This window comes from Rana temporaria, chromosome 2 (assembly GCF_905171775.1).
Source record: "Rana temporaria chromosome 2, aRanTem1.1, whole genome shotgun sequence".
NCBI classification, from domain to species: Eukaryota; Metazoa; Chordata; class Amphibia; order Anura; family Ranidae; genus Rana; species Rana temporaria.
The window spans coordinates 144,886,282-144,911,645 of record NC_053490.1 but is presented as its reverse complement, the minus strand read 5'-3'; the positions used below and the strand labels follow the sequence as shown (position 1 = coordinate 144,911,645).

Genomic DNA, 25,364 nt, shown 5'->3' with positions numbered 1-25,364 from the left:
TGGGAGTGCATGTGGTCAGCACAGGGCCAATCGGCACTGTCCAGACGGAGAGTCAGGGGTCCTGCATCCTCATTGAACAGCCAGTGCGGTATTAAAACTCCTCCTACACGCTATAACCAGACATTGACTGAAGTCACAAGACTGCTCTAAGTGCTGATGAAAAAAGATATTTAGCAGTTTATATTTACTAAAATGATTGCATTTCCACGTTCTGTGTACTGTGGGAGACCAGATATAGTGAATGCAGGGTTCTGGGATTAGTAACACTTTAATCGATTTCTTAGTTTAACCATGTATAGTTTCTGAAAAAACATTAATGAACTAAAATATTTTTTTTTTTTTTTTTTTTCTTTCTTTAGCAGGATTTATCAAATACCCCAAATTCTGACAATGCTTTCACTTTATTTTATGTGAAATTTAGAGCTGCAGCTCCAAAGGTTAGGGTAAGTATCATGTCAATCTCGTATTGTTTAATCTGTCTGGCATGAATTATGACCTCGTGTTGCTGTTTTGCAATAGTATATATTATTCATCTCTTCCTTTTGATTGGTCAGTGCAGTTGTTTCCAAAGAGCCCATGCTTTACCTATTTATGTCAGAGAAAGCTGGAAGCTCCAAGGGAACCTAGTGCAGGTTTCCACTTGCAAGATACAGTGCTACAGTGAGTGTGATAAGGAACTGAGAGTGGGTATTTATCCCTGGGCATTTTGTCACTCTAATAGCCAATCAGGATTTTTGCAAGTGAACCTGCTTCCTTTTTCACTTCCTGGATTTACACACACACAGAGGCACACCTCCAGCTCTGCAACCCTGCGGCTCACATTAGCCCTCTTATGACTTGTTCCCCCTCCCTTTCTGGCATACTCTCACAAGAGCGAGAGCTGTGCATGATGTCATAAACCTAGGCTATTGACCAGACAAACAGGAAGTGGGCTGTATAAGGTATTTACTAGCAAAAAATGTTTTACTATCCAAAGTTAAAACAACAAAGGCAGAAATAGAATGTTGAAAAAATTACTTGAGGTCCTCTTTAAAATTAACATGCTTCTGTTAAGCTGGCCTTAGACGGTGCAATTTTCTTTCCTGCAGCCACAGGTTGCAGGGAAGTAAATAACTTGATTTCCCCCCCATCAACACAGAGTTGGTGTTTCTGGAGGAATCCCTCCCGTAGAGTCGGTGTATTCTCCCTGGGGAGAGGAGCCGCCCCTGTCGGGAGAATAAAGTGATAATTGCTAGTGGCTAAAGCTAGCTAGGCAATAATTCGATGAAAAACCCGACCAGGCTGGTTGTACCCAAGTATATTGATTGATCGATGAACTTGAGTACAATCGGCCTGCCCATACACAATTTAAATCTCCTGCTGAACCAGCTGAGATTCGTACCATCTATGGTCGCCTTTAGTGACTGCACTTGGTAGCTGACACTAAAAGGCCAGATTCCCTTGCATGTCTGTCCTGCACTTATCTCCTGACTTTGATCTGTGCAGCCTACAGCAATGATGGGTGCCACTTGGCATCCATCAAATGATAAACTGAAAATTACTCGGCAAACTCTGGGATTGCATATTTGCATTGCAGCATATTCAGCTGCTGACCTCTTTATGAACATTGCAGGTCTGATGCTCATAGAGTTGAATGAAGTAAACCTATCCTTACTTTTTTTTTTTATGTGATAATGAAACATTGTTTTCCTTAAAATTGAGAAGCGCGATACAATAAAAATGAAATTAACACTGATTTCCATTGCATGCTTCAGGCCATTAATTAGTCAAGCCATGGTAAAAATCGCATTACATGTAATTATTTGTGTTTCTGCAGACGCTGATTGAACAGATGGAGCAGCGATCTGAGACGATACCAGAGTGAGTATATAACAGATAGAAGTGTTACCCAAACACTTTGCTTTAGTTGTAACAGAAGTTTGAACTGTACAGTATGTGCTACATTGCTGTGAGAATGTTGTGCTCTTTTTATCGCTATATTTTCTTTATCTTAGTTTCATCCGACTGTATTAATCATCACTTCTTAAAGTTTGATCCCTTTAGTTTAGATGTTCCCCGTGTAACAGATATCCCCTCTATTACTTTTCTGGGGACAACCCAAACAATGGGATTTTCAAAGCTAAAAGTAAACAGGACAAATAGAGAGGGTGAACCTCCTTAACGGGGACACAGACGGCAATAAAAACTGTCAGGGGTTCTAAACCCTCTCCATCTAAAACTAAATTACAATTTTTTTGCCTTTTAGTTATACTTTAACCACTTCCCTACCGCGTCATTGTGAAATGACGGCGGAAGGAACCCCGCCTCGATTAGGGTGGACGTCATATGACGTCCTGGGCTTTGCGGGTGGATATCTGAATGATGCCTGCAGCTAGAGGCATCATTCAGATATCCTTCACTTCTGCCGGCGATTCTGCACAACGTAAGAACGATCATAGCGGCGATTCCGCCGCTAGATCGTTCTTACAGGCGGCGGGAGGGGACATCCCCCCCTCCCGCCGCCATCCGGTGCTTCTCCGGGCTTTCCCGTGCCATCGGGGGCCCGGAGAACGAATCGTCCGGCGCTGGCAGGAAGCATAGAGATGACTGGTGACCAGATGGTCACCAGTCATCTCTATGACCGTCGGAGGACCCGGGCGCGATGTGATGACGTCACGCCCGGGTCCCCGTAAGTAAACAAAGCCGCAATTGCGGCTGCTAAGCAACAGTAAACATGAGATCGGTGAATTTTTTTTCACAGATTTCATGCTTTCCAGCCTGGAGGAGAGATGTGCGGTCTTATTGACCCCGCATCTCTCCATAAAGAGTACCTGTCACACACATTCCTATTACAAGGGATGTTTACATTCCTTGTAATAGGAATAAAAGTGATAATAAAAAAAATTAAATTAAAAAAAAAGTGTAAATAAATAAATATGTAAAAAAAAAAAAAAAGAAATAAAAAATATTTTTTTTAACGCCCCTGTCCCCAGTAGCTCGCGCGCAGAAGCGAGCGCACACGCAAGTCCCGCCGACATATGTAAACGCCGTTTAAACCACATATGTGAGGTATTGCCGCGTGCGTTAGAGTGCCAGCAACAATTCTAGCACTAGATCTCCTCTGTATATCTAAACTGGTAACCAGTAAAAAATTTCAAAGCGTTGCCTATGGAGATTTTTAAGTACCGAAGTTTGGCGCCATTCCATGAGTGTGCGCAATTTTAAAGCGTGACATGTTAGGTATCTATTTACTCGGTGTAACATCATATTTCATATTTTACAAAAAAATTGGGCTAACTTTACTGTTTTGTTATTTTTTTAATTCATGAAACAATTTTTTTTCCAAAAAAAATGCGTTTGAAAAATTATTGCGCAAATAGCGTGCAAGATAAAACGTTTCAATGACCGTCGTTTCGTTTTATTCCCTAGGGTGTCTGCTAAAAAAACATATATAATGTTTGGGGGTTCTGCGTAATTTTCTAGCAAAAAAATTATGATTTGTACATGTAGGAGAGAAGTGCCAGAATAGGCCCGGTATGGATGTGTGTATAACAGCCCTGTATGGAAGCGGTTAAGAACTTTTTAAATCTATTATTGTGAAAGGATATTTTCTTCAGAATAATAGCAAAAACAATTGAAAATAAATCCTACCCTGGTTGGATACCCGACGTTTGGTGAATAAAGCACCTGTTGTGGTGTGAGATTTAAAGTGGTTCTAATGTCAAAACATTGAACAGAAAATGCATTAAAGCGGAGTTCCACACAAAAAGTGAATCTCCGCTTTTCGGAACCCTCCCCCCCCCCCCCCCCTCCAGTTTCATAATTTTTGCACCTTTTAAGGGGAGAGGGGTGCAGATGCCTGTATAATACAGGTGTTTGCACCCACTTCCAGGAATAGACTGCCGCGGGAGTCGCGTCCCTTCATGTCACCCCCCCCGCTGTCTTCTGGGAAATGCACTGGTCCCAGGAGACAGCGGGGACCAGTGAGGGTGCGCTGCGTGGCTCTCGCATGCGCAGTAGTGAACTGGGCAGTGAAGCCACAATGCTTCACTTCCTGATTCCCTCACCGAGGATGGCGGCGGGGCAGCCGAGAGACGAGTGATTGCTCGGCCTCGGCTGCCGACATCGTGGGTGCTCTGGACAGGTAAGTGTCCATTTTTTATTTTTTTTTAGTCAGTGGCTGCAGTATTTGTAGCTGCTGGCTTTAATATATATACATGTACCTGAGCCCTCTTGATCCAGCTCTGTCCCATCTGCAGCATCAATGCTCTTCGTTCCACTTCTCGCAGGGCACATGGGCAGCAGTGGGAGTCGTAGGCTCCAGCTGCTGTCAGTCAAATCCTGTGAGGAGGGAACGGTTGGGTGGCTAAGCCATGCTATGTGTGTCTACAGACGCAGAGAGCCTGGCTCCGGAGCATGCCCACACCGGTTCCCCTCTCTCACATTGCTTGCTGAGAGGGACATTCAGAGAATAGGAGTAGAAGACAGGGGAGGAGGTATGGGACCGCTCTGCAATACTGTTGCACTCGGCAGATAAGTACATTCTTTATTTTATTTTTTTTCACCCCAAAAAAAAAACCTTTAGAAGCACTTTAACGTTGGAAAACACTCAAGCTGCATATTTGATTTTCCGCCATTTCCCCATGTGTTCTGATGATTATTAAAACTTTTGGGTGTCAATACTCAGAGAATGGGATGTAAAGCATCACTGTAGCCAGGTTACCTTAAAGTATCAGCACAGAAGCCATTAGGAGCAAACACACAACTTATTTATTGTCCAATAATCCTGTAGAAGAAAACATTTCCTTTTTGGCTTCTTTTTGCTATTGTTGGTATATCTCACAATCCAGTAGGCTGCATAGCAAGGTCAATTATGTGTGAAGTCTCTGAATTTCTGTACTGATATGGAAACCTTTTCATACTGTGACCAACAGCCCCTGTCAATGATAAATGGTTTGTATCTGCCACACAGAATCTTTTAGCTTCTTAAGGTAAATGGATGGCAGTAAGAGGTCTATAGGCAGCAAAGGGTTAAGCACTGGCCACACTTTGCTCCCCACCTGGGGTATAATTTTGCCTTACCTAGGTCAATCTGTGTGGTACTGAGAGAGGAGAAGCAGACTGTGAGGAAACATGCCCACAGGTAAGGATGAGCTCCGGCGTGTTCGCACACTCCATGTGCAGAGCCCGCCAGGAAGTCGGCGCTGCGCTAATCACAGGCAGGGAGAAATTGTCTGCAGAGATCAGGAAATGTCTCACTGCCTGTGATTAGCGCAGCACCATGCCGACTTCCTGGCTGGCTCTGCACATGGAGTGTGCGAACACGCCGGAGCTTATCTCTACCCACAGGACTGGAGCAGACCCAGTGAGGTCTATTTAGCCAGGAGGCTTACATTTGTTTTGATGGACTTTTGCTTTGCGACTATGTTTTCTACCCCTGAGCGGGTATACTTTTCAGTTTGCTGGCTACGGATTTGCTGACCAAATAAACATGGGCAGGAAGCCCTTAACCTTGTACATGGCTGGATTACCTCTCTGAGAACTCTCCACTTGAAGATGACCTCCCACAATACCTAGTCACCAATGTTCAAAGAAAACCTGCTGTTAGCGAAATCTAGAAGTTGACACTGCTGACCTGAAATTACTAGTTTCCAAGTCATCTATGGCTTTAAAACCCTAATCTTGCAGGGCAACCTTTTGATCCCATTATTTGTATGTGTTCTATGTAAGAGCCTTGAAGTACTGAAGGTTCTGGATCATTGTAATAAGCAGGCAACAAGCTTTTTCAGGAAGGAGGATTATTGTAATCAAGTTCTATCACTAGGTTGACTACACTATGTAATAATAAAGTTTTACTAAACCCACGACCGTAAAGACTGTATATGCAGTAAAGCAACGATATACTCACTGTGGAACCTAAGGGGTTAATCCTCCACATTGTTTTAAAAAAAACAAAGCTGTTTGACCATGTCTTCTCTGATCCTCCCACTGACTCCAAATAATTTCCTGATAACACAGAGTCTATGGAGTCAGGCTGCACATGCTCAGTTTGCCGTGTATTACTAGAGATTTATTTTTTATTTATTTTTGTTACCCTTGGGAGAGTGAGTGTGATCAGCACAGGGCCAATCAGCACTGTCCAGACAGAGGGTCAGGGGTCATTCAGTCTCCGAGCACAGTCAGAAAACTCCTCCTACAAGCTTTAACCATTGCTAGGCTGGATACTAATGGAAGTCTCAAGACTGCTATATACTTCTATAAGCTATTTAGCAGTTTATATTTACTAAACTAATTGCATTTCCATGCCCTGTGCACTGTGGGAGACCAGATATCATGAATGCACGATCCTGGGTTTTTAAAACACTTTAAACAATTCCCACATGTTTACATCTACTTGTATAGTGCTAGCGACAGTTACACACCCACACACAGTTTAACTTTAAAACAATTAACTTACAAGTGATTAAGGAGGTGATGGTCGTTGCTGCAATGTACCCAGAGGCCTATGTCTTATGCTTAGGAGATTTTAATCTACTCTTGGACCCAGTCATGGATAGACTTCCTCTGCTTTTTGCGCCTTGGTTATCGAATTTGGTTGGAGTGATTTATGGTGTCTCCAACCCCCGCAATAGGGCATACTCATGGTCTATTCCTAGCAGAGGCCGCCTCTCAGGAATTGATTTGGCCCTGGGCAATAATACGTTTCTTACCAAATTATCTTCTAGTGCTACAGAAATATGTAGACCTTGGCGGGCTTCAACCTTCTGGCTATCACTGGATACCATAGGATACCAATCCACTAAGTCCACTAATGTTTTTTTCTAGAAGCTCATGATACTGAGCAAGGTTTAATTGGGACACCTTGAAGGCGCACCTGAGGGGAGCCCTTAAGACCACCATAGCATTCATTAAACGCTGTTCCCGACAATATGAGGAGGAATTGGAAAATAAACTTTATGAAAATGAAAAATAACATTTACTTATCAGTACAGAAATGGCAGTTTCACATTTTTTTTAAATCTGTTCCTTTGTGAGGCCCATGATTTGCAGCCATGTCTCACAATGCAGGTTACCGAGTTTTGATAGTAAAGGCTTGCCATCCCTATGGATCCATCTCCCTCTGTACAGCTCTGACTCCTCTTTTCTGTTATTCAAAACAATGACCTAAAAGTTTGAACTCTACCTTCCAAAATGGAGATGTTCAGGATGCCTAAAGGAGAAGTTCAGCCAAAGCTTGTTGGAATCACATGAGTGGAGTTCGTTTAGCACTCCTGTGACCCGTGTTCAACAGAGAGCGGGCTAAACTCCACTGTCTGCTGATGTCAGGGCCGGTCCAGGTTTGGGAAAGAGCACGCCAATGGAGTCGGGATCTTCCCACATGCCTGGACCGGTATCCGGCTCAGCCTGAGAGCCGGAGCCGGCCGCTCTCACCCCTTTCACTGCCCAGCGCTCAAGTGAGCGTGTGGGGGAACTGAGGCAAAGCAGCGAGCCAGTGACTGACGGCAGCTCTCTGCTCAGGAAGCTGTGGAAACTGAGCGATCTGCGGTTTTGGATCGCTCGGTTCACAGTCTTGGAGGAAAAAAAATTCCCATGCATTTCTTTTAAACTGAAACTATTGGTAAAAAAAATAATGGCATTTATAGTGCATTTGGTCACTAGTGTTACTGTGCATTTTTCTTTTCTTGTATTCTGCCTGTTATTGCCTATTGGTCCTGCCAATATATCTGTTGTTTTTTCACTTCTTGTAACAAGCCAAGCTTGCAGATTGAGGGGTTATAAGAAACCATATATTATGGGTTAAAGCTGAATACTAGGAGAATTAAAAGCCCCACTTCAAGCATTACCTACTTATTTTTAGTCTAGGGGGACCGGGTAAAGCACCTATCTGATCCTCCACACTTGCTGCAATGGTTCTTCTGCATTGCTAGACTTGACCCCGAAGCCTCTTCCCTGCACTACAGCAGTCCCAGGTCCTCAGCCCTGTGTTAGATGTGAGGGCTCTAAGGGACTGTCCACTGTGGGAATGTAGGAAAAATAAAAACATTCTGGGCGACAGAAGTATCATATAGGTCAGGGATATGCAATTAGCGGACCTCCAGATGTTGCAAAACTACAAATCCCATCATGCCTCTGCCTCTGGGTGTCATGCTCGTGGCTGTCAGAGCCTTGCTATGCCTCATGGGATTTGTAGTTCTGCAACAGCTGGAGGTCCGCTAATTGCATATCCCTGATATAGGTAAAATGTTATTTCCCATCCCCTAGACAGAAACCAACTGTTGGTGAAGCTCCTCTGCAAGGGAGTACTTTAAATTTCCCAGATTTGGGCTTTAAACCTCTTTACCCAAAAACATTAGTTGAAGTTTGGTCTAAAAAAATAAATAAAAATAAAATAAGCTAACATTTTAGAACTTCAAGGTCAGCAGTGGCGTTCATATTTTCTCAGTGCACGTTACTTTTCATAGTATCTATTTTGCATATTTAGTTTGGTTTATGTATTTTGCTTTGGTTATAGCTATATTGTTTAACCTTAGGAAATTAAAAATCGCGCTACCCCTTAACTAAGTGAAAACTAAAATCAAAAATCACCGAATTAGGATATCAAAGAAACAAAACCGTGATGTGTAGATGTGTAACCAATGACTTATGATAACATGTCAAATGTGTCACCATTAAATGAATAAGTAGTGAAAAACATCAATTGCCATAAAATCACATACCAGTTCTCCTTGACCAACCCGTCGGTGTCCCTCCCGAGCCTGATGCAGAAATTTGACTCATACGGCAAATTAGCCAACTTGAAAATTAATTTGACAAAGTCCGAGGCGATGGGGGTAGGGGTTCCCCAACAGCAGTTGACGCGACTTAAACGAGACTTTAAACTAAAATGGACAGATGTGGCACTGACATACTTGGACGCGCATTTCACCAAAACTCTCTGACATATACAAACTTAATTTCCCCCCCCTACTTAAGACAGTACAGCAGTTACTGATTGGATGGACTACGGGACTACATTCGTGGTTTGGGAGGAACAGTATTTTAAAGATGACCATCCTTCCGAAATTTGTATACTTACTGCAGGCACTCCCCATTCATATTCCGACGTCATACTTTAAGCAAACGCAGGCAGCATTTGGACGGTTTCTATGGGCAGGGAGACGCCCCCGGGTACATAGAGCCGTGCTTTCCCTACCCAAATTGAGTGGGGGGGCTCGCTATGCCAAACATAAAAATGTACTACCAGGCAGCACAATTAAATCGACTTATAGACTGGTGCCGTCACTGTCTACTTAAACTCTGGCCACGACTGGAACAGGCGCAGAGCGAGGTCCTACTGAAGCGTGCCCCGTGGTGCCATAACATACAACAAAAGGACGTACAATATCACCCGATTATAGGGAACACTATTAAGGTCTGTGCCAGGCTACTGACACAAGGTCGCCTTGCATCGGAGGCCTCGCCCATGCGTCCAATCTTGGGCAGCCCCGGCTTTACACCTGGACTTGGGGATGCCAGATTCGTCGCCTTGCGCGAGTCGGGACATTTTCAGGCCTCACATTTCAGCGAATCGGGCAGGTGGAAGACGTCGGCTCAGCTGATGAACCACTCGGGAACCTACCAGCTAGACTTTATGAGAACATGCCAACTGAGTCACTTTCTGAGAACCATGACTCCCCCGCCCGCGGGCCAGCCCCTTACATATTTGGAAGAGTTGCGTGGAGACGGGAGCGCTACCTCATGCGCTCTCACTGCTACACGCGTTGCTAGTTGAGCCACCGGAGGGATACCAGATCCCGAGCCTTGGTAAATGGGAGCGAGATCTGGGAAACAAATTTACAACCAATAGGAGACAGCATATCCTTATGTTTACGCACAAGTCCTCGATTTGTACCAGGGTCCAAGAGACCAATTATAAACTGCTGACGAGGTGGTACAGAACCCCGGCCGTACTGAATAAACTGTTTCCAGACACATCAGACCTATGTTGGAGGTGCCAGGCGGAAAGGGGCACCTTGATGCACATTTTCTGGTCCTGCCCACCGCAAGGTACCGGATGACCCGGCATATTTCCTTCTCCATGCGACGGACACCCCTGCACGGATCTATAAAAAGTCCATTGTTCGACATTTGTTGGACGCAGCTAGAGCCTGCGTCCCGCTGTGCTGGAAATCCCCGCACCCACCGACATTAGCCATGTGGCTGAAGAAGGTGGATGAGATTAGTTGGTTGGAGGATCTGGTCTTGTCCAAACAGGATAGAAACGAGCTATACTCCCAAACGTGGCAAATGTGGACAATGTTCAAGTACTCAGAGGAGGGCCAGGCCCTCAGAGGTGAACAACCAAACCCCCAGGCAGACTGAATGAACCATATTCGCCCCCAGAGCTCTCCGGACTGATCTAGGGAGTCCGTAACGGGAAACCCTGTCAACCGGCAGTGGATGTCCATGATCGCGAGCCCCCACTCCCCCCCACCTCATTCCCTCTTCCACTCAACCCTCTTACTCCCTCTCTCTTCTTTACCTGCTGGACTGCTCATTGAGCAGATCCCGCAATCTCTCCTTTGTTTCCTCGACTCATTTCGCTCCTAGAAAACGAGAAAAAGCGTGGGGCTGAGCCACGAATCCATGATATAATGTTGTAGAAAGTGCCACATGAATACTGTTAAGATGCATATCCATTTTCTGTTGTTATTGTTATGTGCGCCTGTTGACATCAGCAGATGTACTGTTTGTATTGTGGTCCATGTGGACCGGCCTCATGTGGTATATAAATAAACAATTAAAAAAAAAAAAAAAAATCGCATACCAAACAATACACATGTATCAATAGTGATATGTTGCAGAAAAAAAAAAGATTAGCATAAAAATCAGTATATATGAATACTGTATTAAAAATATATACAAAATTATAGTCCATAAATGCTATGTCAATATGCTGAACACCCGTGTTCTGTGCAAAGATCCAAAATCTGATGAAAACAGCGTGTCCAAACAACGTGAATAATGATGGCTCCTTACCGACTTGCCTTGATCCCTTATGACAGGGGATCGTTAAGCGCGTATATTTAGAAGTCTCACTCCCACAATGCAGATCAGGAAAAATCAATCTTAAATCCAGTGGATCTCATCCAGCGTGAAGTTGCAAATCACCAGTATAAGTACCCTGGTTTTCTTGGTATTTTGGATTTATCCCCTCTGTCGTAAAGCGGAGGTCAACCCTTTATAACAGCTTGGTGTTGAATTACAAGTCTTTTCAGCATGTCACTTGTGTCCTTTTCCCTGGGTTGTTTAACTTACACAAAAATATCACTTTGTTAATGTGTTTCTTGCTTTTCTTTGCTGAACATCTTTTTATCCTTTTCTAATTTGATAGATACCAACTGCTTCTTGCTGAAATACATCAGTGCTACTTAGATCAGCGAGAGAACTTGCTTAGTCCAAGTATCACCAGCACAATCACAGATCTGACCAGCCAGAACAACAGGGATCACTGTGCTTTGGTAAGCGTATAATATGATTGACTGCTTTGTGACGTATACTGGTTTACAGCGATCCCTAATCAGCCATCTGATCCGCTAACATAACTTTTTTGGCATTACCTACTGCCTGTGCATGGTTTTGTTAGATTTTGCTCCATCTAACCTCTGTTATAGAATTATTACATAATAGATGTCCATAACGGCTGCATTCTATATATTTTAGGTGCGGAGTGGCTGTGCATTCATGGTCCATGTATGTCAGGATGAACACCAACTTTTCAATGAGTTTTTCACCAAACCAACACCAAAATTGGAGTATGTGGTAAATTTGTATATATTGTATAAGACACTGTTGGATATAAATATGCACTTGTAGCATATGTTTTTGTTTCATCATACAGTGAGTCCTCTTGTAAGTTCTCCAGTGAGCCTGGAATTGTATATGCTTGGTGAAAGCACAGCTTGACTCGGCTGTGAGTGCTTTCCTAAGACCAGAAATGGCAAAAGGAATGTGAAAGCGGACGCGTCGTCCCCCTCCCCATATTCCTTTTGTCATTGCTTGTCTCAGGAAAGTTCTTGCAGCTTTGAGTCCACCATCTCCTTTATAGCTGTTGTTGGATCGCTTGTGGCAGGAGGGGAGAGGCAGGTCAGAGCTCCATAACTAGGGGTTAGAAAGCATTTAGTACTACATTATGATGATATGCCTTCTTTAACCACTTTAATACCAAACACTTTCACCCCCTTCCTGGCCAGATTTCAGTGCTGTCACACTTTGAATGCCAATCATACAACACTACCTAAATTTAAATTTTTATCTTTTTTTTTTTTAATATTTATTTTTAGACAGATTTTTCTTTTGGTGGTATTTTTTTACCGCAATTTTTTTTTTTTTTTGCTATATAAATGAAATAAACATTTTGAAAAATAATTTTTATTTTTTTTGCTTTCTATTATAAAATTTTGCAAATAAATAATCTTTGTGACTTTAGGCAAAATGTATTCTGCTTTATTTCTTGGGGAGGGGGGGGACGAGTCTACATTCTATGGCAGTGGTCTCCAAACTGTGGCCCGGGGGTCAGATGTGGCCCTTTGCTTGCTTTTATGTGGCCCTTTCATCCACTGATACCAACAATGGGGCATAATTCCCCTCACTGACATCAATAAAGGGACACAATTCTCCCAATAACACCAACAATGGGGTCCACAAAACAAAACTGAAGTCCCACAGAGTGGGCAGGGTTATATGAGGGTGCACCGCAAAGCTTTTTCTAGTGTCAAATCACCTGAAAGTAACACCATACCTTAAAGCGGTGGTTCCCCTAAAAATAAACTTTTAACATTGCTTTTCCCAAATTAATTACGATTAGAATCGGCTGGTTTTATTAAAAAAAAAACGTCCGTACATACCGTTTGCTATATTCGTTCCCACCGCCACTTCCGGGTACGATGCTGGCGGTGGGCGTTCCTAATTGATGGACAGGCATCCGACCGACGCATACATCGCGTCACGAGATGCCGAAAGAAGCCGAACGTCGGTGCGCATGCGCCGTATAGAGCCGCACCGACGTTCGGCTTCTTTCAGCATCTCGTGACGCGATGTATGCGTCGGTCGGATGCCTGTCCATCAATTAGGAACGCCCACCGCCAGCATCGTACCCGGAAGTGGCGGTGGGAACGAATATAGCAAACGGTATGTACGGACGTTTTTTTTTTAATAAAACCAGCCGATTCTAATCGTAATTAATGTGGGAAAAGCAATGTTAAATGTTTATTTTTAGGGGAACCACCGCTTTAAGTTGTGCAGTTTGCCAGCTCTATTTTAGTTTGCCCTTTATTCTTTTGTTTGCTTTGTTTGTTTGTGTCGTGTTGCGTTTACAAATGGTAATTTAAATATTGTTGTACACTTTCTTTTCTATTCCTTGCAAGCAATTTCTGTGCTAAAAATCCCCTTCCAATCTTAAATTTTTAGTAGAAATCCATGTGCACGACAAGCTTGTAGTGACATTTTTAGAGGAGCTTTAGCCAGTAAAATATATATATATATTTTTAATTAAAAAACATTGCTGTGATCGCCCAGGCCTGGTTCCTGGCACCACCATCTTGCTTGTTGGAAGCTGACTGTGACTTCCTGCGGCTGCACAGATAGCTCCTGGCTGCACTTCATGTGCCTGCAGGTTGTGAATTAGGGGCGACAAACTTCCACTGGGCTCTCCTAGGCAAGCAGAAATGGAAATAAAGAAAAAAAACAGACCTATGTCTATCCACTAATTCACTCCTTGCCCAAGAGATTGCCAAACACTTCAAAGACAAGATTGATGCAATTCGTGAGGACACTTCCACTGTCCGTACATCTTCACCACCCAACATAACTTGCCTAACAGCACTTTCAACACTCTCCTCTTTTAACTTGGCTATTATTAAAGAGGTTATAAAACTTTTCTCAGATGCCCACCTAACCAATTGTCCCTTGGACCCTGTTTCCTCCCAACTACTACGGTCACCCTCTTCTTCTGTCCTAAACTCACTTTCTTACTCACATCTTCAATCTCTCCCTCTCTTGTGGCACCTTCCCAACCCCTCTAAAACATGCACAGATCACTCCCATACTTAAAGAGGAGTTCCACCCAAATTTGGAACTTCCTCTTAACCCACTCCTCTCCCCCTTACATGCCACATTTGGCATGTAACTTTTTTGGGGGGGGGGGAGTGGGGGGCTGTCCCACTTCCTCCTTCCTGTAGGCGACTAAGCTTAATCGCCTTCAGGAAGTGGCTGCTGTAGGCGATCGCCTAGGACACGTCACAGGTCCTAGGCGATCTCCTGGCCAATTACGCGGCGCCGCGCCGCATGCGCAGTGCCGCGCCGCTCGCGCATGCGCAGTGGGTGCTCGGCCGTGAAGCCGAAAGCTGTCACGGCCGGGTGCCCACACTGAAGATGAAGACGCCGGCCGGGGAGGGGGGGAGAGGAGCGGAGCCCCGGCCGGCGTGTCGCTGGAGCAGGTAAGTGCCTGTTTATTAAAAGCCAGCAGCTACACTTTTTGTTGCTGCTGACTTTTAATAAACATAAAAATGGCTGGAACTCCCCTTTAAAAAGTCCTCACTGGACCCCACCAACCTGAACAACTTAAGGCCCATTTCATTGCTCCAATTCACCTCTAAACTTCTAGAACGCCTAGTCTACAACCGTCTTGGCTCCTACCTCAGTGAAAATAACCTTCTTGACCCCTTATAGTCTGGCTTTCGCTCGCAGCTCTCCACGGAAACTGCCTTACTAAAAATCACTAACGATTTACTAACCGCTAAAAGCAACAGCCAGTACTCCATACTCCTTCTACTTGACTTCTCTGCAGCCTTTGATACTGTTGACCACCCGTTCCTTCTCAAAAAACTCCATTCCCTTGGCCTCCAAGATTCTGCTCTATCCTGGTTCTCTGCCTATCACAGCGCTCCTTCAGTGTTACAACTGTTTCCTCCTCTCCATTGCCCCTTTCTATGGGGGTCCCCCAAGGCTCTGTTCTTGGACCCCTTCTCTTCTCTATCTACACCTCCTCCCTTGGTCACTTGATAACCACCCACGGCTTCCAATACCACTTATACGCCGATGACACCCAAATCTATCTACTCCTCACCTCACTCCTTCCGTCTCTTCTTGCATCACTAACATACATCTCAGCATGGATGTCGCACCACTTCCTTAAACTAAATCTCTCCAAAATTGGGTTACTAAATATCCCCCCCGCCCGTGTCCCCCTCCATGACTTTTCCATCAAAACCATCAAAATCAACAATGCAACCATCAGGCCCTCCCCTCACGTCAGGGTACTAGGTGTAATCCTAGACTCTGACTTGTCATTTCAGCCTCAAGTACAATCGTTGTCAAAAGTTTGTAGAATTCACCTCCGGGACATCTCTAAAATTCGCCCCTTTTTATCTAATGAAACCCCCAAGCTCTTCATTCACTTCCTTGTTATCTCTCGCCTTGACTATTGCAACTCCCTTCTTATTGGCCAGCCTCTCCATAGGCTATCCCCTCTTCAGTCTATCATGAATGCTGCTGCCAGACTTATCCACCTTGCCAACCACTCAGTGTCTGCCAAACCTCTCCCCCAATCCCTACACTGGCTCCCTATCACCCAGCGAATTAAATTCAAAATACTAACCACAACTCTGCCCCGAGCTACATCACAAATCTTGTCTCCAAACATATCCCAAACCGTACTCTCCGCTCTTCTCAAGACCTCCTACTGTCAAGCTCTCTCGTCTCCTCCTCCCATGCTCGTCTCCAGGATTTCTCCAGAGCCTCTCCCATCCTCTGGAACTCACTACCTCAACCTATCCGGCTATCCCCTACTCTTGCTACCTTCAGGCGACCCCTGAATACTCCCCTCTTCAGGGAAGCCTATCATGTCTCCAACTAATATTTTACCACTTTCATTAGCTCATTCCCCACAGTTACAACCTTTTGTACCACCTGCCCCACCCTATTAGATTGTAAGCTCTTCTGAGCAGGGCCCTCTTAATCCTCTTGTATTTTATTGTATTATAACTGTATTGTCTCCCTTTTATATTGTAAAGCGCTGTGTAAACTGTTGGCACTATCGAAGTCCTGTATTATAATAATAATGTCCTGAGATTTGTTTGATATTTCTGAGCATCCTCTTGGGTTTGGATTTTTATGTTTTTGGTTAACTGAGTTTTTTTTTTTTTTTTTTTATCACAGTGAACTTTTGGAGAAACTGTGCCTATCGCTGTATGATGTTTTGCGACCGCTGATAATTCACATAGTTCATTTAGAAACATTGTCAGAACTTTGTGGCATACTGAAGATAGAAATGCTTGAAGATCATGTACAAAACAATGGTAATTTTTTTTTTTTATTATTATTACATCTATGTTCTGTTGCACATTTATCCCAGTCTATTAATGAAGCAATATGTATTTTGTTATTTGGCAATGCTGTTAGCCATCAGTTCTTATCAATTCTAAGCTGATGGTGGTTGTTATGCAGGTTAATCAAATTTTGCAGTTGTAATGCTTGATGAGTGTTTAAAGGGTTTAACAACCCATTTAATACGTTTTTAAGATTTTAGCCCTTTTGTGCTGCTAAAAAGATGCAGACTAGCACCTCTGTAGAAATAACACACATAATCTAGAAGAATAGATTGGTGAAGAACATTTGCACAAATGACAAACACATCTGCAGCAGAATTCGGACAGCCTGTAAATGTGTTTGTGTAGCATGGGGTTTTGCTTTGCTGTGTATGGCGGTGTAATGTTGGTGCCATGTGTTCCTTTACAGCATGCCTGAAGACCAGATGCTTCTCATGCCTCGTTTATCTCCAGGGTTTACACTTAGTCTGGCTGAGTTTCTTTTATATTATTGTATTCAATTTCTTTAGCAGCAGGGAAGGCTGACTTGTGCCATCTCGGTACAAGTAAGGCCCATTGAATCCTGTGGGTTGCGTGATTGTTATTGTACAAGAACATTTTGCAGTCTGCACCGTACACAGGGCTATAGGGAAACTGCTGTGTGTTTTTAGGCCTCATTCGTTATCTGGGAAGTATTAACAACTTCTATCTCCCAGATTACTTCTTCCTCCGCACGTAAACTCTCAGTGTGAATGGCACCATTGAAACCTAATTGCATGCATTTACACATGTCCACTAAATGCATAAAAACACAGGTTGACTTGACACCGTCGGCAGTGGCGGCCCGTCCATAGAGGGCGCCCGGGCGCCGCCCCCCTCCCCCAATCAGTAAAAAAAAAAAAAAAATCTAAAAAAAAAAAAAAAAAAAAAAACGTTTATTTAAACATATCCCTTTAAGGAAATTTTTTTTCCAAAAAAGGTACTTAGGTGCACTGTGTCCGAGCGCCGGGCGCTGGACACAGTGTTGTGTGGGTAGCGCCACGTCTGTGCAATCACGGGATTGCAGACGAGGCGCTACATTGGCAAAAAAAAAATGCCTTTGTGGCGTTCTCCATCGCGCCACTTGCTTCAGGCGCGATGGACTGTCTTTCTATGGCTTGGGCGCACACTTTCTGTGTGCACCCGCACGTCTCTGTGCTAGTCCCGACGTCTCAGGAAGAACCGGAAGTGACGTCGGGACTCAGGAGCTGAGTGCGCCTCGAAGCTATCTGCCAGCATGCCTGCAGTAACAGGTATGAACCCCCTCCCTGCCTAATTAAAGTGTGTTTGATGTATGCAAGAGCCAGCAAACGGACCCCTTCCCGCACCCGACCTATAAAAAAAAAAAAAAACTTTGGGCAAAAATACCGACCGTAGCGGCCGAACTCCCCCCCCCCCCCCCCCGCTTATTCAGATGATTCAGATGTTTTTTTGTCAATAGGTGGAAAGAGCAGCATTAACGGCACCACCCAAACCAGGCTTGTTAAAAAAAAAAAAAGTATTTAACATTGTTTTTTTTTATTTAATTGGTGGAAATAGCCAAACCATCCCCCCCCCGCTTATTCATTCATTCATTCATTTCTTTTTGGACCTTATCCAATCCCCCCTCCCCTCTGGGCTTGTTAAAATGTTATTTTTTTTATTTATTTAATTGGTGGAAATAGCGGCAGGAAGGGAACCCATACTCCCCCCCCCCCCCCCCCCCCCCCCCCCGCGTATTCAATTGGTTTTTATATTTAATTGGTGGAAATAGCGACTTGGGACTGGAAAGTTGCAGGATAAGTTGGACCTGATCAGAACCGTTCATATCTGTGCAACTTCAAGTCACAGCGACTTCGAAGTAGTCCCTGCATTACTTTTGTCCCACTTTGATGTGACTTGAGGTCCGTAGACCTCCAGAACACACAGGCATTGCTTCAAGTCGCTGCAAAATCGCAGCAAAAAATTGTGGCAGAATCTTGCGACTTTCAGGCTAAAACAGTCTGAAAGTTTGATGCGACTTAAAGCAATGCCTGTGTATTCTGGAGGTCTATGGACCTCAAGTTGCATCAAAGTGCGACCAAAGTAATGCAGGGACTACTTTGAAGTCGCTGTGACTTGAAGTCGCACAGATACGGGGTACGACTTGTCATGCAACGTTGAATTCCCAAGTCGCAGGACAAGTAATGCAGTATGTCTTCAGTCTCTGGTAATCTTGTGCAGTATGTCCACAGTCTCTGATAATTTCGTGCAGTATGTGTGCAGTCTCTGGTCATCTCGTGCAGTATGTCCGCAGTCTCTGGTCATCTCGTGCAGTATGTCCACAGTCTCTGATCATCTCGTGCAGTATGTCCGCAGTCTCTGATAATCTTGTGCAGTATGTCCGCAGTCTCTGGTCATCTCGTGCAGTATGTCCGCAGTCTCTGATAATCTTGTGCAGTATGTCCGCAGTCTCTGGTCATCTCGTGCAGTATGTCCGCAGTCTCTGATAATCTCGTGCAGTATGTCCGCAGTCTCTGGTAATCTCTTGCAGTATGTCCGCAGTCTCTGGTAATCTCGTGCAGTATGTCCGCAGTCTCTGATAATCTCATGCCCATTTAGAGTCCTTCATAACTAACAGTGTAATTTTTTAATTTGTTTGCGCCAATCTGTAAGCCTGCGCTATATACCATGATTTGTGATGCTGGGGCTATATACTCTGTGCTGTGATGCTGAGCTGTATACTCCTGACACTATGAGTGGAAGCAAGTGGAATACAGGGGACGGAGTGGGTGTATTCTATAGGGGGTGTGGCTTATGAGAAGTGGGAGGGACCAAATGTGGAGGGGCGGGGTCTTGCGCCCCCCCATCCTAAAATGTCACCAGCCGCCACTGACCGTCGGTGTGAATGAAGCTGACATATTGGTGCTTTTTCAAGATCTCCTCGTATGTAGCAAAAAATCCTGCAACATCCAGTGAGCCTTAGATTTAATACTGGCATTACTCTGTACAATTGGCATTGTAAAGAACACAACATTTAAGAACCATTTCTGTAGTAAAAATATTTAAGAAAACCCTTTAAATTGGAGCCCAGAGAAGCCACACTGAAAGCACCTGTATATTTAGGGCTTGTGTACATGGTTGTTTCTGAATTGCCTGCATTCCACATAGGTCAATCTGAGCACAAAAGCAATGTAAAAGAGAAGTGCAGGTTTAAAAAACAAAAGAAAAAACATTTTTACTAGGTGGATGCAGCATCGATCCCCTGACGCTTCTAAGGCTGAGAACTGAGCAATCCAAGTCTGCTGATCACACAGTTCTCAGTCTTCAGTGAGCAGAGAGCCGGCTCTCTGCTCTGCCTCTCCAGCGCTCACTGGAGTTCCAGGCTATGGAGGGAGCTGGAGCGGCTTACTTAGTCTTGCAGAGTCTCGCTGAGGATCTGAGCCAGCTGCAGGACCAGACTTTGGGGTGGATCCAGACCGTAAAGTTTGGATCAATCCAGAACCTGGACCGGCTGAGTGATGTCAGGCAACAGCGGGCTTTAGCCACTGTCTGCTGAAAACGCTTCACAGGAGTTCAGAACGAACTGCACTCCTGTGATTCCCAGAAGTATAGCCAAAAAAAGCTTTGGCTATACTTCTCCTTTTTAAGCATCTCAGAAGCAGTTCAAAGCAACTCAATAGTAGCTATAGACTACTTGTAAGCTAATCACAGCTACCTGAGCGACAAATCGGATGCAGGTCAAAGCAACAGAAAAGCATACTGCAATTGACTTGATTATGTTTTTGTTTTTTAAGTTGGCTGTGTTTTTTAATTCCCATGCCATAAACCAGATTTTAATTTTCTTGTTTGTTTAATTTGTTCAGTTGATCAACTAGGTGCTCTTGAGGCTGTGGTGAAGCAGATGTTGGAGGATGTACAAGAAAGACTTGTTTATAGAACACACATATACATCCAGACAGATATCTTGGGTTATAAGCCAGCTCCAGGAGACCTTGCCTATCCGGACAAGCTGGAGATGATGGAGGTATGTTCTACACAACTGAATTTTTTAACTTTTACACCTGATTTACTGGTAAAGATTGTGTTTAGTATAGGGAAATGGCTCTTTTGTGACCATTTAGTGTGTGTGCCTGCATGAAGTTTTTTATGTTGCTTTTTTGTTTTACATGTATTACAAGGACTTTAGAATGTATACTGAAATGACTTTGCTAAAGATTTATATATGTTGTAGCATGCTGTCACCAGTTGACTATTAAAGGAACTATCCACTATAGCTGGAGGAAGAACTGAAGACCTAAACGCAAAAGCTGGGTTCCTTTGTATACACTGAACTGAAAATTTAATTTTAATTCTCACTGTAGTGTACCTTTTTTAGGGGTTGAAGGGTCAGAAGGTTTTTTTATTTTAATGCATTAAGATAAAAAGCCTTCTGTGTACAGCGGCACCCCTAATGCTTACCAGAGCCCCATCTCTGTCCAGCGATGACCACGAGTGTCTCGTCCATCCGGGACTCGCTCCTGATTGGCTGAGAAACGGCAGCCGCGCCATTGGCATCCACTGCTGTCAATTAAAGTCCGTTAGCCAATCAAGAGATAGAGGGACGGGGCCAAGCCACAGCTCCGTGTCTGAATGGACACGGAGCTACAGCTCGGCTTGGGTGCCCCCATAGCAAGCTGCTTGCTGTGGGGGCACTCAATGGAAGGGAGGGACCAGGAGCACAGAAGAGGGAGTTGAGAGGAGGAGGATCTGGGCTGCTCTGTGCAAATCCACTGCAACAGAGCCGGTAAGTATAACGTTTGCAAAGTCTTTTTTTTCTATAAAAATAACAATCGCTTTTAAAGCCAAACTCAGTGAAAAGTAAAAGTCCTTACTTGAAGTGGGTTGCAAGGGTTACCTTTGCTTTAATCTAGGGGACAGTAAAAACACTGATCCTCTGCTACTCTGACATACAGCACTTCCCTGCAGTCTGACAGTGGACTAGGCTACGGTCCCAACATCTGTCTTGATGACCTCGGGGCACCCAACCACCAGAGTGCAGGGGGTGGAAAGGCTGCATGGACTGGGCTTGCAGCACCAAGGTATTTGTAAATGCAGAGGATCAGGTAAGTAAAACTTATTTTCACAGTTCCCTAGATATAAATGAGCAGTTAACCCTTGCCGTGCTGGCACAGCTGCTGCAATGGAGGACTCTTACGTTTCCAGGTTTTTTTTCTTAATCCAGAATTTTTCCCAGCAGATGATATTGGTGTAAACAGTATTGTGTTTTGGAGAATTGGACACACTAGCTCAATGAGGAGGATGCAGTATAAACCTTAGCAGGGCATATCAACAAATAATAATTTGATCGTTGGTGTTACTTTTTCTTATTCAGCAAATTGCACAGAGTCTCAAAGAGGAACAAAAAAGGTTGCAGTCTATGGAGGCCTCCTTTTCTGATGTTCATCTAGAAGATCCAGATGCCAACAACCTCATTAAAAGTGGTATGCTTTAACTATTGATACACTCAACGTTTAGTTGTCAGTAAAAATCTGCAATCAATAATGAAATAGACCCCACCTGCAACTAATGGTGAAATAGACTCAGTCTAAGTAAGCTACCAAACTGTGGCGGGCAAGAAATAACTGTCTGGAAGACCTGGTTCACACTGGTGCGATTTGACATGCGATTTGGCATGTCAAATCGCATGTCAAAACGGCGGTAATTACCGGCAATGGCACCGTCCTAATCGGTGCGACACCGCATCTGTGGCGCTGCACCGATTTCAAAAAGTAGTTCCTGTACTACTTTTTGCGATTTTGGCCCGCGATTTACATTGACATCTGTGCAGAAACCTGCACAGATATCTCTATAATCGCAGCCGAAATCGGGACTGCCAGCGGTAGTGAAATCGTGCGAGTTCAGCTGACTTCGCACGGCTTCACTCCCGCAGCCCAGTGTGAACCTGGGCTAATTGTGATATTATGATGCTAGCTGCAGCTTTTTCCCTGCTGTGTATTTTTTTTTTCTTCATGTAGCATGTGTTTTGTGGGCTTGAGACTGTAACTGACTGAGATTTTCCTAAGCAGGATTAGGATCTTTCCCTTTTTTGTTTTATTTCCTCATGTTTCTTATTTTTTTTGTGCAAGCTAGGTTTATTTTGTAAAAGGAAAACCCTTTACGTTTTCGCACTGCTTCTGCTACATGTGATGCCCCTGGGCGTGGTGGAGCTCTTGCAATCGTCTCCGTTTTCCAGTTACTACTGTATGTCTTCAGAAACCTGGCTAACTCCTCAGACATGAAAGTGGTTCACTCTCGATTAATCTAGTGGCTTAGATAAGGCATCTGCTCATATGATGTGTGTGCTCACCTGGCAACCCAAGTCTGATTAATTTCCTGACACCCCTTTTTGTAGCTGCAGTGAGGCAGTTTATTTTGAAGAACTTCATACAGCCTTCTGTCGGAGACACAGTTTTTGGCAGCAGACACTGTACTGCCGCATCTAGCTCTCCGCTTGCAGTGATGGTAGTCGCATTTCAATAGCCTTGATATTCCCCCTTGTATGTATTAAGCTCAGCAGGTCCATGACTGTTCCTGAGGGAGTTTGGGTAGACTTTTTGTTAGCACCATGTCTGGTGCCAAATGGAAGGGTGGCCATCCTATGAATATGGATTTGCCAAGGCACTCTGAATTAAATACTGGTCAGTAGACCTTTGTGGGACAGCATATTTCCAGCTGTTCAGTGAACAAAATTTATAAAAACCCAGATGGGGCAGAAGTACTCCGTTACCCTAAGCATTCAAAGATGCAGGTCAACACCTCTGCATCAAAGGTTCTTTTTGTCCCCCAGGTTCTAATCCTTGGACCCCTTGGCTGCCTTCCACCTCCCTGAGCACCAAAGGTAGCCTACAGATAAATACAGTGCGTAAAGTTGTGGCTCCACTTGTTTCAAGGAAAGGGAGGATTTCTGGTTTCTGATTGCTTTTACGCAAAAATGGGAAGCTCGCACAGCCAAACGTATAGGTGCAGGAGGTAGTATCGGAGGCTTCAAAATAGAAATCACCTCTGTACTTCTCCCTTGATTCTTTGCTTTGTGCTTTCCCTTGTCTCAACAACTTTGGTTGGACCTTCTTTCAGCCATTTAGGGATTGTGGAGGGGATCATTGTTTCTGTTCTCCCAACCATACAGTTTCAACATTCAAACCATTTTTCAGTTCAGAAGTGTAAATGTGACATTGCTGCCAACTAAGACTTAAGGGTTCATGCACACTGGACATTACCTAGACGCCTTTCTCCTGGCAGCAGAAAAACGCTGGATGCTGGTAAACGTGTGTACTGTGTTTAGCAGTGTTCAGCGTTCATTTCATTGGTGATTAATAATCTTTTTCTAGCTATTGAAATGGAAGTGCTAAACACTCCTAGCCTTAATGTGAGTTTAGACACATTTTACAAGCTTTTTGTGCTGCATCCAGCGTTTTTTTGCAGCAATTTGATGCAGTGTGTGGCATAAGGTGTGAGCACTGACCCCCCACACCTTCAACCTCTGCAGCAATGCTGGCAGCACTCGTACGTCCATTTCCCAAAGACAACCTCTGAATATGACGCTGAGCATGTGCACTCAACTGAGTGGAACCGGTCCTGTTAAACCACTGAATGGTCTTGGCCACTGTGCTGCAGCACAGTTTCAGGGTTTTGGCAATCTTATAGTCTAGGCCAGAGTTTCTTAACCTTTTACAGCTAAGTACCTCTGCAAGTCTAAAAAATTCCTAAGTACCCCTGTCTCGAGAAAGTGATGGGCACTGATGGCTGTGTATGCTGACATGTGTAGTTCCTAAGCAGGCAGAATTCGCCTTTTCCTGTCTGCAGTAGCTGGCTATGTGCAGAATTGTGGAGTGGAGATCCAAGAGCTGCAGCAGGCATCTTAATACGGCAGGCAGGACATCCAAGGCGTGCTGGAGAGGGGGAGGAGATGGGAGAACATGCGGCCTGACACCCCCCCCCCTCCACGCACAAGGGGCGGACCGCTTCCCCCCTATTGTATCATAGTGCTGTGCAACACGGCTACAGCCGCGGACTGTATGTGTGCAGGAGGCGGAACTTGTGAGACTCGGCACTGGGCATACCCCCCTGCCCTTGGTGCACATTCCCCCAGGGGTATGGGTACCATGGGTTGAGAAACCCTGGCTTAGGCCATTTTATGTAGAGCATTGATTCTTCTTTTTTTTCAGATCCTCAGAGAGTTCTTTGCCATGAGGTGCCATGTTTAACTTCCAGGGACCAGTATGAGAGAGTGAGAGCGATAACACCACATTTAACACACCTGCTTCCCATTCGCACCTGAGACCTTGTAACACTAACGAGTCACATGACACCGGAGAGGGAAAATGGCTAATTGGGCCCAATGTGGACATTTTTCACTTCGGGGTGTACTCACTTTTGTTGCCAGTGGTTTAGACATTAATTGCTGTGTTATTTGGGGGGGATAGGACATTTACAAGCTGTACACTCACTACTTTACTATGTAGCAAAGTGTAATTTCTTCAGTGTTGTCACATGAAAAGACATAATAAAATATTTACAAAAATGTGAGGGGTGTACTCACTTTTGTGAGACGCTGTATGTACATTCACATGAGTCCCTGCCTTCAAGGAGCTTACAATCTATTCTGAGGTCCCTATCTCGCATTCATACAGCTACCCACTAAGGCCAATTTAGACAGGATCCAATAGCTTACCAGCATGAAGCAGATATGACATCTGTAAAATGTATAAAGCGCACCATGTTTCCCTGACTGTGTCATTGATTTAGACAACAAGAAAATCAGTGGGAAATCAATAGCTTCAAATCATAATGCCGCGTACACACGATCATTTTTAGGCATGAAAAAAAACGACGTTTTTAAAAACTTCATTTAAAATGATCGTGTGTGGGCTTCACATCGTTTTTTCGGCTTCTGAAAAACGACAAAAAAAAAATTCGAACATGCTGCATTTTTTAACGTCGTCTTAAAAAATTTCGTTTTTCGGGTTGTAAAAAATGATCGTGTGTGTGTGGGCTAAAACG

The 25,364-nt window shown here is 44.2% G+C and overlaps 1 protein-coding gene across 2 annotated transcripts in view; it reads left to right on the top strand.

The window, feature by feature from the left end:
- COG3 (component of oligomeric golgi complex 3) overlaps positions 1–25,364 on the top strand; it is a 133,272-nt gene that overhangs the window by 36,276 nt on the left and 71,632 nt on the right. Inside the window, exons 8-14 of one of the 2 annotated variants that reach the window (XM_040341274.1) lie at positions 363–443; positions 1,817–1,860; positions 11,354–11,480; positions 11,683–11,774; positions 16,177–16,316; positions 20,189–20,349; positions 21,697–21,805. In XM_040341274.1, coding sequence (XP_040197208.1) covers positions 363–443; positions 1,817–1,860; positions 11,354–11,480; positions 11,683–11,774; positions 16,177–16,316; positions 20,189–20,349; positions 21,697–21,805 — 754 coding nt within the window. Of the gene's footprint in view, positions 1–359; positions 444–1,816; positions 1,861–11,353; positions 11,481–11,682; positions 11,775–16,176; positions 16,317–20,188; positions 20,350–21,696; positions 21,806–25,364 lie in introns of both variants that reach the window. The other variant, XM_040341273.1, reaches the window with a different exon arrangement.